The following is a 15173-nucleotide window of genomic DNA, read 5'->3' on the forward strand; positions in this document are numbered from 1 at the left end:
ACATTGCACGCTTTATACACGTCAGGCAACGCCTCCCAATGCGTCAGACACCTCGCTTTGGAAGTGGCGGGGGGGGGGGGGGGGGTGGATGATTGCTACCTCACACTCTGGCTGTTTCCACAACCCGAAAAAAAGTTGAACGATCATCTTTGAATTTGCATCAGATGAACCACAAAAAAGCTTTAAAAAAACAGCAGAACGATTCTCCCATCACCCTCCTGGGAGAAGCTTTTTTCAGCAACTTTTTTGGAGTGACGCCAACCGAGGGAGGACTGACGACTTGGTGGGATATCAATCGAACTGCGACAGCGGGCCGACCTGCACGGAGAAGTCAGGGTTCAGGCATCATCCCTGGGCAGTGCGAGGCAGGCAGCTGGGGTGATGAAGACCTGCTTAGTCCGAAATTTCCCACTTTTGGATATACATGGTCTATTAGAAAAGTATCCGACCTTATTATTTTTTTCAAAAACCATATGGATTTGAATCACGTGTGATTGCGTCAGACAAGCTTGAACCCTCGTGCGCATGCGTGAGTTTTTCCAACCTATCGGTTGCGTCATTCGCCTGTGAGCAGGCTTTGAGTGAGGAGTCGTCCACCCCCTCGGCGGATTTTCATTGTCAGGAAATGGCGGAATGATTTGGGCTTTTTTTTCCATCAGAATTTTTTCAGAAAGTGTTAGAGACTGGCAGCTGGAAACCATTCGAAAAATTTATCTGGCTTTCGGGGAAAATTTTACGGGCTTCACAGAGAATAAGGACTGTTACTACAGCAATAAGGACGGCTTTAAGGACGCTCGGCGCGCCGCGCTCCGTGCCGCAATCGAGAGCCACAAACTACCGGATCATTTCTAAACGGATGACTCTGTGGTGCCGGGACCGTCGTGTGCACTTTCTCTGGTTATCACAAGAGCTGGACATCAACCATTTTCCAGCAGATTTCACTTTTAACAAGAGATTTTGTCATGGAAAGCCGAGCGGAGGCTTCGCGCGTCACGACCGATTTGCTGATGGAGCAAGACAAAGGAACACCTCCATTTTGGTCTCACAGGACGGCTTTGAGATGGCGTTCAGACAGCTGTCGGTGGTTTTTCCATCGAGTGATTATCCGAGAAATTGTGGATGTGCATGGACATGCCAGAACATGTCCCGTGAGGCTTCATCACGGCATTGCTGTGCGCCATGCGGCACCGCTGCGACGCACGAAGACTCCGCTCATCGTTCCATGACAAAACTCCTGTAACAGTGGAATGTGCCATTCATTTCCAAACTGGACGCTGTGTTTTATCCGGGACGTCATCTGACTAGCACAGGAATTGTGAAAAGACGTGGACATCAGCACTTTTTCGGCACATTGAGAGACGTGCGGAGGAATTCCGTGCGTCGCGGCGGTGCCACATGGCGCAAAGCAACGCCGTGATGAAGCCTCACGGGACATGTTCTGGCAAGTCCAGGCACATCCACAATTTCTCAGATAATCACTCGATGGAAAAACCACCGACAGCTGTCTGAACGCCATCTCAAAGCCGTCCTGTGAGACCAAAACGGAGGTGTTCCTTTGTCTCGCTCCATCAGCAAATCGGTCGTGACGCGTGAAGCCTCCGCTCAGCTTTCCATGACAAAATCTCTTGTTAAAAGTGAAATCTGACGGAAAATGGCTGATGTCCAGCTCTTGTGATAACCAGAGAAAGTGCACATGACGGTCTCGGATCCACAGAGCCATCCATTTAGAAATGATCCGGTGGTTTGTGGCTCTCGATGGCGGCACGGAGCGCGGCGGCTGAGCGTCCTTAAAGCCGTCCTTAAAGCTGTAGTAACAGTTCTTATTCTCTGTGAAGCCCATAAAATTTTCACCGAAAGCCAGATACATTTTTCAAATGGTTTCCAGCTGCCAGTCTCTAACAGTTTCAGAAAAAATTCTGATGGAAAAAAAGCCCAAATCATTCCGCCATTTCCTGACAATGAAAATCCGCCGAAGGGGCTGGACCACTCCTCACTCAAAGCCTGCTCACAGGTGAATGACGCAACCGACAGGCGTGGAAAAACTCACGCATGCGCACGAGGGTTCAAGCTTGTCTGACGCAATCACGTGATTCAAATCCATATGGTTTTTGAAAAAAATAATAAGGTCGGATACTTTTCTAATAGACCTCGTATGCGAACTCCCAGTCTGACCAACGGAGCTTAGTTCTGCAGCTTTATCGAGGTGAGAATAATATAAAAATAAAACATGACGTTTACTGCACTACTGTGAAGCTTTAATGACCGGCTAATGTTAGCTTAGCCTTTTAGCACAGTTGATCTGAGTGAACACTTTAATTTGTAAATGTTCCCTTTTTTTTTTTTTTTTTTTTTTTTTACCAAATAAAGCTACAGCTTTTTTCTGACACCACAAAAGCTCAACTTTAAATAACTTTTTTCTGCCGTTTTTTTCTTTCTATATATATAACTGTTTAGTGTTTCTTTATATTTTAAGAAATATTCTTTAGTTGTCCCAATCAGGAACATCTGCTGTGCAGACAACCTAAATACAGCTGCACTTCACAAACTTCCATTGATGAGCTGGGCAACATGAAGTCCAGTCGGAAGAAAACATCTCTGCTCTTCAAAATAGGAGAAAAGTGTCTTCAACAACACCAGAGGTCAAAGCTGCAGAAGAGACCGTCATCTGGTCCTGAGAATCCAGTATAAATCACCTGCTTCTAAATAAGACTCTTAAACAGCATCTATTTTATTATTTTTTAAAAAAGCTGTTTCATACTTTAACAATAAATGCTCATGAAAAATGTCTACAAAATCAAAGTTAAGTCAAAAGACATTTGCACAGGTAGAAGTTCTCCACCTTATTGTGCACCATTTTAAAACATTCACAATCACTAGTCAAATTCATATTTTAGAAATGACTTTGTCCTGATCACAACATTAAAGACAATCGCATATTTTGATGTAATTACAAGTTGAAATGACTCAATTAAAAAAAAAATTCATCATGAGGTTTATGTCACAGTGCCGGGCCAGCAGGCAAATGGCTATCTCGAGCCCTGCTATACTATCTTCCATACCCAGTATATAATTTTTCAATATTTGTTCATTTATACGAGGTCTCTTAGATAATAAACCAACCCTTTTTTTAACTATATGGATTTGAATGACATGCGATTACACCAATCATGCTTGAACCCTTGTGCGCATGCGTGAGTTTTTTCACGCGTGTCGGTGACGTCATTTCCCTGTAGGCAGGCCTTGAGTGAGATGTGGTCCCGCCCTCTCGGCTGAATTCCTTTGTTTCACACGCTGCTCGAGACGGCGCGCGTTGCTTTATCAACATTTTTTCTGGACCTGTGAGGAATATCCGAGTGGACACTATTCGAGAAATTAAGCTGGTTTTCTGTGAAAAGTTTAACGGCTGATGAGAGATTATGGGGTGTTTCTGTCGGTGTAAGGACTTCCCACGGAGTGGGACGTCCTGCAGCGCTTCCAGGCGCTGTCGTCGGCCTGTTTCGAGCTGAAAACATCCTAATTTAAGGCTTAATTCACCCAGGACATTGTGAGAGAACAGAGAAGATTCAGAAGAGGCCGGCATGAGGAATTTATGCGGACATTCCACTGTTTAAGGACATTTTTTTAATGAAAGACGTACGCGCAAATTCGCCGAGTCGTTTCCGTGACGACTCGGCAAATCTGTGTGCGCCGCGACAGGAAAAACACCTCCGTGTTGAAAACCATTTGTAGAATTCAGGCGGCTTTTAATGGCTTTCAACAAGTGAGTAACTGAGAAATTGTTTAACAGCTTGGGCATGTTCCAACTTGCCCGTTAAGATTTCCAACGGAGGTGTTTTTCCTGCCGCGACCCCCCCGCGGTCGGGTCCAGCCCGACATGCGACTCTGCCCGCACGTTCTTTCATTACAAAATGACCGTTAACAATGGAATGTCCGAATAAACTCCTCATGCCGACTTCTTCTGAAAGTTCTCTGTTCTCTGACGACTTACTGCGTCAGTGCCTGAAATGTGGAAGTTTTCAACTTGAAACGGCGAGACGCTGCCGCCTCGAAGCGCAGATCGCCGTCAGGCGCCGTGGACCGTCCTTAAAGCGACACTACCAGACCAAAATCTCTCATCAGCCGTTAAAATTTTTACCAAAAACCAGCTGAATTTATTGAATGGTGTCCACTCAGTTGTGCCTTACAGTTTTGAAAAAATTTTTATCAAACAAAGCAACAGTCTCTGAGCCATTCCTAAACAATGAAAAAAATCGACGAGCGGGTGGACGACTCCTCACTCAAAGACTGCCCACAGGCGAATGACGTAACCGACAGGTGTGAAAAAACTCTCGCATGCCCACGAGGGTTCAAGCATGTCTGATGTAATCACACGTGATTCAAATCCATATGGTTTTTGAAAAAATAATAAGGTCGGATACTTTTCTAATAGACCTCGTATAGCACAAAATCACAACAAAGTCACCTCAAGGCGCTTCACACAAATCAGGTCTAACCTTACCAACCAACCAATATAATCCATACTTATATGATCTATTTGTCCTCAGCTCAGACATTCATGCACAGCAATCGTTCATGTGCTTGAACAGCCTTTTCTCCGTGATGCAGCGATGTCCAGCAGTGCCTCACAAGTGTGCGTCCATTGATTTGATTTATTTGGCAATAACATGTAAGGCCCTTTTGCTGTTCCCTTGTTTCTTTTCACTCTGGGACTCCACATCAGATTCGAGGTGGATCTGCACAGATATGCCCTCCTCCATATTCCTGGCTCTGATGGACATAAGGCGTCACATTTCCACAGTAAGGCATTTAACAGAAAGATTTCCTGGTTTAAAGACACATACGTGCCCTGTTGGAGCTGGATATGAGCAGTGTGTGCCTTTAATGAAAGCATGTTGTCATATTTCCTCTGATCGCACATTCCTCACAACATTGGTCTGAGTGTTTATCAGCACCAGGTGAAATCAGGCTAAACTCCCCGTGTTTATGACAATTTCTCCGGGCATATAAAAATGCAATACATCAATATTTTCATAATTATTTATTTAGAATAGTCAGCTCATTTGACATTTTATTTACTCGTGACATGCACTTTAAGTCCGTCCACATATTCAGTAAGTTGCTCTTGATACTTCTGATGAAGTATCTTGTTGCAGGTAGAAAACATCGGTACATTCTACAACAGTAGCAACACGTAGAAAATGTAAAAGCACAAAATCTTGAGTCAATCCATCGTTGGTGAAGCTACAGAAATTTAAAGCCCCTTTCACACTGGGGCCAACGTAGAGTTGCGTACTGCGGCATACCGACTTCGCCAAGTTATGCAGCTCTACGCCAAGTTTAAGCAGCCCTCCATGGCAATACACTGAGGGACGCAAAGGGGTCCACGAAATGGATGCCAGAAATTAAACATGTTATAAACTATTTTTTTTCGCAGACAGTCAGCACAGAGGACGGATGCAGTGTTCAATACAAATCTACACATCACTATGCTACTGTATGTAAATCTCCACAACACTGCACTACTATACACCAAGCCTCTGCAATTGTACACAATTCTACACCAGGTTGTAAAATCCTTTTCCTTTTTTTAATCATTACATACCTGTATTGACAGATTTTATTCATCCCACTGGAAGAAGAGGTGGGTTGCCAAGCTTCCACATCCATTACCTCCTCATGGACAGATCGCCAGCAAGAGGAAATGTCCATGTCCACTCCTCACAGACGGATTGCCAGTGAGCGGACATGTCCACATCCACAACCTCTCTCTCACCCTGTGTGCAACTTACGCAGCCATTCCTGCGTACTAGATACAGAGCACAATGCAACTCTATGCAACCCCAGTGTGAAAGGGACTAAAGAGTAAAACTTGCTTTCATCAAAAATGTATTCTTGATGACGTCGGACCTTTGCTCTGCGACTTCCAGAGATTCATATTTCATTAAATCAAAAACAAAACTATTGAAGCTATATTATAGCAAGAGTGAAGAAATTAGTAACCAAAAGGAATCAAATGAAAAGCACGGTACAATGAACAGACAGGAAGGCAACATGGCCTGAACTGGACAAGCTGAGAATCCAGTCTTCAGAAAATAACCGACCACAAAAGCTTTATTTCCAGGTACTCAAAACATAAATTTAGGATTATGCTAGTTTGTCATTTAAGGGGGTGGGAGACGTGCACAAAAACTGTAGTTCTGACACCAGTTATCAGATGTGAATGCTAATTTTATTTCCATTTACATCTCATATTAGAAATAGACAGAACAGGCACTTGGAATTTCACTATGCTGTGATAAAACTCTTGTTGACGTACAAATATTTATGGATCAGAATGTCAACATGTAGACAGGATTGTGTGTGTGTGTATAAATGTGTAGGAGACTAAAATAAATAAATAAGCATGTTTGTGTAACGACTCTTCAGTGTTCCCTAAATTGTGTGAAATCTCTCTCTCACACAATCACACACACACAGTGAATTATGCAGCTGGATTGAATTCTGCATGTAATTATTTACAGTCTGCATGGAGCGGAATCATGACTGTCAAAGTGAACGTATGCATTTGTGAATTAACACAGCGTGTGTGTTGGTTTGAATGTATGAGATTTTTGTGTGTTTGTGTTGCTGTGTAATAATTTGTATGTGTGTCCCCTCTGCCCAGATGGCTGTGCTCAGAGGATGGAGCTTCTGAGATCTGTTGCCAGCAGTGAATACTGATCACAGATCACTGTCACATATACAGCATGTGTACACACAAGCACACACCTCCACATGGTCAAACTACTTACTCACGCTTACCACACACCGGTATTTTAGAGTGCCAGTCAGTGGTTCTTCAGGTTACAGGTGAACTCTGATTATATGTGTCGTGTGAAGATTCTCACACTGCTAGGGCGGCACTGGTGCAGTTCACCTTCACCTTAAACTATTACAGTATTTAGAAGAGTTTTATTCACACACACACGCATATATATATATATATATATATATATATATATATATATATTCCACTGAAGTTGGGACATTGTGTAAAATGTAAATAAAAACAGAATACAATGATTTGCAAATCCTCTTCAACCTATATTCAATTGAATACACCACAAAGACAAGATATTTAATGTTCAAACTGATAAACTTATTTGTTTTTGTGCAAATATTTGCTCATTTTGAAATGGATGCCTGCAACACGTTTCAAAAAAGCTGGGACAGTGGTATGTTTACTATTGTGTTACATCACCTTTCCTTCCAACAACACTCAATAAGCATTTGGGAACTGAGGACACTAAGGGTGAGTGTCATGATTGGGTATGAAAGGAGCATCCCCAAAATGCTCAGCCGTTCTCAAGCAAAGATGGGGCAAGGATCACCACTTTGTGAACAATTGCATGAAAAAAATAGTCTAACAGTTTAAGAACAATGTTTCTCAACGTTCAATTGAAAGGAATTATTGAGTGTTGTTACAACCATTTTCATGTTCAATCAGATTCAGGTCTGGGCTCTGGCTTCAGAAGTTGTCCTGAAGCCACTCCTTTGATATCTTGGCTGTGTGCTTAGAGTCATTGTCCTGCTGAAAGATGAACAGTGGCCGCAGTCTGGTCAAGAGAGCTCTGGAGCAGGTTTTCATCCATGATGTCTCTGTACATTACTACATTCGTGTTTCCATCAATCCTGACTCGTCTCTGTTTCTGCCACTGAAAAACATCCCCACAGCATGATGCTGCCACCACCATGCTTCACTGTGCGGATGGTGCCTGGTTTATTCTACATGACATGACATCTGGCATTCATGCCAAAGAGTTCAATCTTTGTCTCACCACACCAGATAATTTTGTTTCTCATGGTCTGAGAGTCCTTCAGGTGCCTTTTGGCAAACTCCAGGTGGGCTGCCATGTGGTTTTAACTCAGGAGTGGCTTCCATCTGGCCACTCCCCCAATCGCTCAGTTTAGACAGGCAGCCAGCTCTAGAGTAGATCCGAGGCCACTGTGCTCAATGGGACCTGCAAAGCAGCAGAAGTGTTTCTGCACCCTTCCCAGATTTGTGTGTTGGAGGTCTATAGACAATTACTTTGACTTCATGCTTGGTTTGTGCTCTGACATGCACTGTCAACTGTGGGACCTTATATGTAGACAGGTGTGTGCCTTTCCAAATCATGTCCAGTCAACTGAATTTACCCCAGGTGGACTCCAATTAATCTGCAGAAACATCTCAAGGATGATCAGTGGAAACAGGATGCATCTGAGCTCAATTTTGAGATTCATGGCAAATGTGATTTCTTAGGTTTTTTATTTTAATGTGCTGACAGTTACTTTTCCTTGCCACCATAAAAACAACACACACACACACACACACACACACACACACACACACACATGCACACACACACACACACACACACACACACACACACATAAGCTTTGTGGTCTGGTGCTATAGTTTTAAGTGGGATGCACCGATACCACTTTTTCCCAGTCTGAGTACGAGTACTTACATTTGGGTACTCGTCAATACCAAGTACCGATACGAATACTTAATGATACATTACAGTTTTATGACTTTGAAAACATGTTTTATTCATCAGCTGTTCCTTACTGACTGTAACTGCTACCAATTTCATTAGCTTTGTTTTATTCACAAACATTTCACTTAAATCATGCAACTTCACTTTTTGACTACAACAAATTGTGTTTTAACATTAATCGTGTGTTTCTTAGCAAACATGACACTGCCAGTCATCTCACTTAAATGTAACCTGTGGACTTCAGCACTACAAAATATACAACACCTGGAACAGAACTGAAACTGTCCAACACAAGCTTTACTTATGTGTGTAAGCACCAGTGTTGCCACAGTTACTTTGAAAATGCAACTTACTTTACTGATTACTCAATTTTAAAGGTAACTAGAGTACTAGTTACTCTATTAGTTACTTTCAGCAGCTGCTGACAACACCCCCCGCCACCTCAACATGAAAATAACCAGTTTTGCCAATACTCACTTTATAGTCACCCTTTCTTGACTTCAATAAACATAAATACTTGTTTTATAAAAAATAAAATAAAGACATCGTTTTGACCTCATATTTAAATGTTGAAGGCACTGTAACAGTAAAACTTACAATTTATAATCTAGATTGTTTATAAATGTAACTACTAAATTCTTTCTAACATTTAAATTCTTTTTCAACATTTTAATTGTTAAAATTATTATTATAGTAGTAGTAGTAGCAGCAGTATAAAAAACTGTCTTCAAAAGTGGACCTTTAATCACCCCCCCGCTTGGATTTGCCCCTGGATGGCTGCCTGAGCAGGAAGAATTGACAACATGTATTTATGGAAAAAGCACAACCAGATTGAGAGGTAGCAATTTTTTTCTATTATTATTATTATTATTATTATTATTTACATTTTTCAGCATTTTAGTACATCATGTCATCCTCAGAAAGAGACTTTAGGCACATTTGGGTGGAAAAACAAGTGTTGTTAATGCGTGCGGATCAGCTGTTTTTAGCAAGGACACACACAGAGTGACAGAGTCAAAAATGTCTTCGTAATGTCTTAGCAGTGACGGCAGGTGTGCTGCCGTCACCGCTCTTTGAGAGACAACAACTGTTTTCAACTCCGACTTGCGCTGCAGAAAACAGGTGAAAAGCTCACAGCACCAAACGCTTCATGGGTGAAGTGGGCAGTTCCGTCTAACTGCGCCATCCGCCTCTCAAGGCCTGCTGTGATTAACCCACAATACAAATGCAATGCATTGAGAGGCTGACATCACGCTGCTGTAAAGGAGTATCAGGTGTCTAGTATTGGAGCAGTTTTATGATTACAAGTACATACAATATTGTTCAGAATAATAGTAGTGCTATGTGACTAAAAAGATTAATCCAGGTTTTGAGTATATTTCTTGTTGTTACATGGGAAACAAGGTACCAGTAGATTTAGTAGATTCTCACAAATCCAACAAGACCAAGCATTCATGATATGCACACTCTTAAGGGTATGAAATTGGGCTTTTAGTAAAAAAAGTAGAAAAGGGGGTTTTCACAATAGTGTGGCATTCAGTCAGTGAGTTCGTCAATTTTGTGGAACAAACAGGTGTGAATCAGGTGTCCCCTATTTAAGGGTGAAGCCAGCACCTGTTGAACATGCTTTTCTCTTTGAAAAACTGAGGAAAATGAGACGTTCAATACATTGTTCAGCAGAACAGCATAGTTTGATTAAAAAGTTGCTTGGAGAGGGGAAAACGTATACGCAGGTGCAAAAAATTATAGGCTGTTCATCTACAATGATCTCCAATGCTTTAAAATGGACAAAAAAAACAGAGACGCGTGGAAGAAAACGGAAAACAACCATCAAAATGGATAGAAGAATAACCAGAACGGCAAAGGCTCACCCACTGATCAGCTCCAGGATGATCAAAGACAGTCTGGATGTACCTGTAAGTGCTGTGACAGTTAGAAGACGCCTGTGTGAAGCTAATTTATTTGCAAGAATCCCCTGCAAAGTCCCTCTGTTAAATAAAAGACATGGGCAGAAGAGGTTACAATTTGCCAAAGAACACATCAACTGGCCTAAAGAGAAATGGAGGAATATTTTGTGGACTGATGAGAGTAAAATTGTTCTTTTTGGGACCAAGGGCCGCAGACAGTTTGTGAGACGACCCCCAAAATTCTTAGCCCTCCTATGAAATTTAATGTTTTCTTCCAAATTTTCCCAAGCAATTTTTTTCGTTTACAGAGCAAGGAATTTTCAACAGAACATTTCTAAACATCCTAGTTTTATTTTGAATTACTATATTTGTTTACTTTGCACATTGAAACAAAATTTCACAAAAACCAAGAACTAACAGGGTCAAAATTATTAGCCCCTTACGACCTTTTTGCTTGCCAAAGCACCGACCACTGCTGTGCAATGATGTGCTTTAACTTTGTAATGGCCAAAGTTTGTAAAATCGAGTTAAAACAGAAGGTCATCTTCGAATGTGCACACAGTATTAAAAACTTCAGTAAGGGTTTGAGCTGTACTTGAGAAAGCATCAAAATTACTTTAGACTTCAGAAAAAGCAAGAGAAGTTGTCACAGCTTTTCTAAGTGTTGAGAACTGGAGTGAAAAATATCAAGAAATTCAAAGAGAGCCACACAGTACAGAACAAGTCCGGAAGAGTTGGGAAGCAAAAATTTCAAAGACTCTGGAAAGAAAATGAGGGAGAGATGTGTCTAAAGACCCCACAACAACTGCCAAGTAAATGACTTAGTCAAGTCAGGAATTGTAGCATCAAAGAAGACAATCAATAGAGTCCTGGACAGGAATTGTCTGCAAGGTTACAGACCAAGAAAAACTCCACTTCTGCAGAACAGACACCTTCAAGCCAGACTGAAGTACACTGAGGACAACCTGGAGAAAGAATATGCATACTGGAGCGTGTCCTTCAGTCAGATGAGAAGAAAGTAGAGCTCCTTGGCCATAGAGATGTTGCTTATGATTGGAGAAAGAAGAAGAGGCGTGTAACCCAAAGAACACTGTCCCCACAGTCAAACACGTCAGTGGGAGAATGGTGTTGTGAGGATGGTTCAGTGCATCTGGAATTGTGAATCTCCTCAAGATGGAAGAAACCGTGAAGAAAGGAGGATATGTGAAGATTTTGAAAGCAAACCTCATGCAGTCAGCAGCAAAACTGGGACTGGGTTGTCGCTTTGTCTTCCAACACAAGAATGACACAAAATATACTTTGTTCCTGGTGCAGAACTGCCGTATTTTCGAGAGTGTATGTCATATTTATCATTTCATGCAAGAAGAGGAAAAATGGATTAAATCGCTGTATTATTCATTGATAAGGCACACACGGTGTAAAAAGTAGCACAGCTAACAAGCTAATTAATGTCACTATAAAGACAAAATGAGAGTAAACTGCTTCTTTCAGCCACTGAAAAGATGATCATATGTGAGATGAACATACCACGCAATGAAACGTTAGAAAGCCCAGTGTATTATTTATATATTTACAATACAAACATTGCTTTAACCATTGGAACATAAGAGCTAATTGATGTTTGTGTTACAAGCTCAAAGCCTCATATGTGAGGTGAACATACAATGTAATTTCAACTCTTAGTACATTTCTAAAATAAACTCACCACTAACACATTGCCCGTGGGGATTCACGGGCTCTAGGATGGGGAGTGTTTATAAAATAGGTAGCTGACATTTTTTCAATGGTGGTCCACTGAGTCAATGTGAGTCCAGAATGTTTTTAGAACCTTAGACCTCAACAGTTTTTACAGGAAGAACTCAACCCTTTAATGTCCTGCTAATTAATTAGTTTTTAATGTTAATTTACTGTCTTAATGCATTTACAAATTGTTTAGGTTCTTGTTATCATATATATACACACTATTATTAGTATTATTTTATTATTACTTCTCAACTCTGTCCCCGGCTACAATGACAAACAGCAGAAGTCCACTCTTTCTTCTGTGTTTCACTCAGACTCACACTGAGTGTTTGACTTTTTAATTTTTGCTTTTTTGGGCAACACACAACACTTCACAAACACGGTAACTTAAATAAAATAATAATTAAAAAACCTGACTGCGAGGCTTGCATGTTCAACCTCCAGCTAAAATGCATCTGCTAGATTGCAGAGAAAGAGGGATAAAAAAAAAATCATGCAGGGACCATGTCCATCAACCTGTATAAAAAAACAAAAACAAAACTTAAAAATGGTTAAATTTTACAAGTTGGAGAAAACAAAACAGAAAGCCACATCCCATCACCATTTCAGCAAAATGCCAACACTTTGGCGCAGTGACATTGTGCCATTGCTTCGGGAGAGCCCTGGACTATTGATGACGTTTAAAAACGCAGAAGTACTTTTTATCCGATTACTCGATTAATCGCCAGAATAATCGATAGAATACTCGATTACTAAAATAACTGATAGCTGCAGCCCTAGTTCTAAACTGTGTCCAGCATTTTGCTCTCAATTGCAATCAAATGAATTAAATTAAAACACCTCAACACTTCGGAATTAAATGGGGAAACTCACTAATATTACACTGTATAATTACAGGTGGATGTTCCCTTGTAATTTACAGCTCTATAAAGTCAGTCTGACATCTCCTGACCTCCTCCCACAGCACCAGCTGCTCATTCACCTGTCAGCACTTTCAGGATAATGACATGAAAAGGACAATTTACTGACACTGCGCTGTAATGTGTATTTTCTAATGGGCTTAGGCAATCATTCTATTAAAATTGAGTTCTGCAAATATATTCCTGATCTGCTAAAATTTGAAAAGAAGAACTCCTAAAATCCATAGGGCAGTCAAGTGAAATCTGAAAGAAATCTCATCTGTTAAAGTAATCGTTGAGTGGGAGAGATCGATAACAGCATCAGTTTCTGCAGATATAAATGTTAATTTTGTGCTACAGGGCAGCAAGACGTAATGCATTTTTTATATGCAGTCTTATATGACAGTAATTGTAATGAAAATAATGTTTACAATATTACTGCCAAGCGTACTTCCCCTCAACTGCTGCTGCTTTGTAACATCTGAGGTTTATTGTTCTGCATGGATCAAACTGGTCCTCTGTCTCTAATCACAGAGTAAAAAATGAATGCAAATGACTGAGGACAAGCCACAGTAGAGTCCATCAGACACACACGACTGAACTTGCATAAAAACATCAGCACATATATGCACGCAAATAGGCATATTGCTGTACATTATCCCAGACAGGGTTGTGCACTCAAAAACACGCACACAGACGCGCATTCCCATGCATATGTGTGTGTCTGCATGAGCACGCAGGCACGCAAACACACAAGACCCAGGCACATGATCAGACAAAACATCCGAATCGTACACACAGATAGAAGTACAGTATTCATGTGCTTGCTTCTCAGACAAAATGAAAGTGAGGAGGGACTCACATCACACCTCCAAATGGGCTCTGAGCTCTCAGGAGTTTCAGTGAGGGGGAGAACTCGCTGCTCTCCTGTGGCTGTCACCAACACTAATCTGTCTCTCTCAAACACACAGTATCTCATGCACACAAACACACAGCGTTTCCTGTGCTATGTCAATTTCTTGCCATGTGACGTGTGCTCATGCATGAGCACAGTCAGCGCAATACATGAAAAAGTGTACAGAGACCAGGCTCCCTCTGCATTCCAGCTGACCACACCACAGGTATACGGGTTTTCTGTTGGTGGGTCCACCCCCCCTCCTCTTTTTTTTTTATTTTTTTTATTTTTTTTTTTTTTTTTATAAGATTTGTTTGTCAAGGATCAGTCCTTGAAAAGAGAGAGAAGAAAATCTTCACGGAGCACACCAGACACAAACAAGAGGAGGAGAAAAGTACAACACACACACATTCAAATGTGCACACATCTGCATTTGTGTAACCACAAAAGGGCTTCTGTAACCCGACCTCCTTCAGAAGAAAAAAAAATTAAAAACAGGCAATTTTCTGTCAAAAACAAAACACTTCCACATTCCTAAGTAGAGAGTGAGAGCATGCACAAAAACACTAAGTATGTACAGTAGAACACATGTATGCCCAAACATCTGCCCCCCTCCCAGTGCAAGTGTAGGTGCCTGTGTTTTTCACAGGGGGTTCTCAGGTTTCATTAGGTAGGGAACCCCAAGGTTCTCCCAGTGAACACTGTCGTGCACAGCTGAGAGGAATCATCTGCTTACCTGAAGGCACAAAATGAAGAACTTTGTTATTCTCCATAGCTCAGCAAGTGGTTGCGTATGCACACTTCCTCTCTCCAACCACCACTCCCCCCAAAGTCAACCCATCATGGTTGTGTTATCCTGTTCTGATGAGTGTGAGATCACCTCTGCTCCTTTGCTCTGCTCCGTTTCTGACTGTCTGTCAGACACATGCAGTGACTCAGCCCCACTCTGCCTGCCTACACACAGTCTGCCTGCTAGGTCCTAGTGCCTTCGGATGTTGTTGTTTTCCCCCCAGCTCCTCTCGTCCAACCCACCAGGCAGCAGCCTATGGCAGGCCAACATGCAGCAAGGCAAACCTCATGAGAGGACACACCTCCCTCCACCCTTCAACATGCAAAACAGAACTCATGCAACATGTGAGTTTGCCATAGAATACCCCAAGTGACCTCTTTAGCTACCCCTGCAGTGCGTTGTCATATGGGTCACACA

At 41.6% G+C, this 15173-nt stretch overlaps 1 protein-coding gene across 4 annotated transcripts in view; it reads right to left on the reverse strand.

Annotated features, from left to right (window-relative positions):
- The window catches only part of slc4a11 (solute carrier family 4 member 11), a 333676-nt gene extending 318772 nt beyond the window's left edge, over positions 1 to 14904 (reverse strand). For all 4 annotated transcript variants that reach the window (XM_034159880.1, XM_034159879.1, XM_034159878.1 and 1 more), the window contains exon 1: positions 14703 to 14904. In XM_034159880.1, the coding sequence (XP_034015771.1) occupies positions 14703 to 14739 (37 nt within the window). In that variant the 5' untranslated portion in view covers positions 14740 to 14904. The remainder of the gene's footprint in view (positions 1 to 14702) is intronic.
- Between the last annotated feature and the right edge of the window lie 269 nt (positions 14905 to 15173).

The sequence above is a fragment of the Thalassophryne amazonica genome, chromosome 19, assembly GCF_902500255.1.
Source record: "Thalassophryne amazonica chromosome 19, fThaAma1.1, whole genome shotgun sequence".
Lineage (NCBI taxonomy): Eukaryota > Metazoa > Chordata > Actinopteri > Batrachoidiformes > Batrachoididae > Thalassophryne > Thalassophryne amazonica.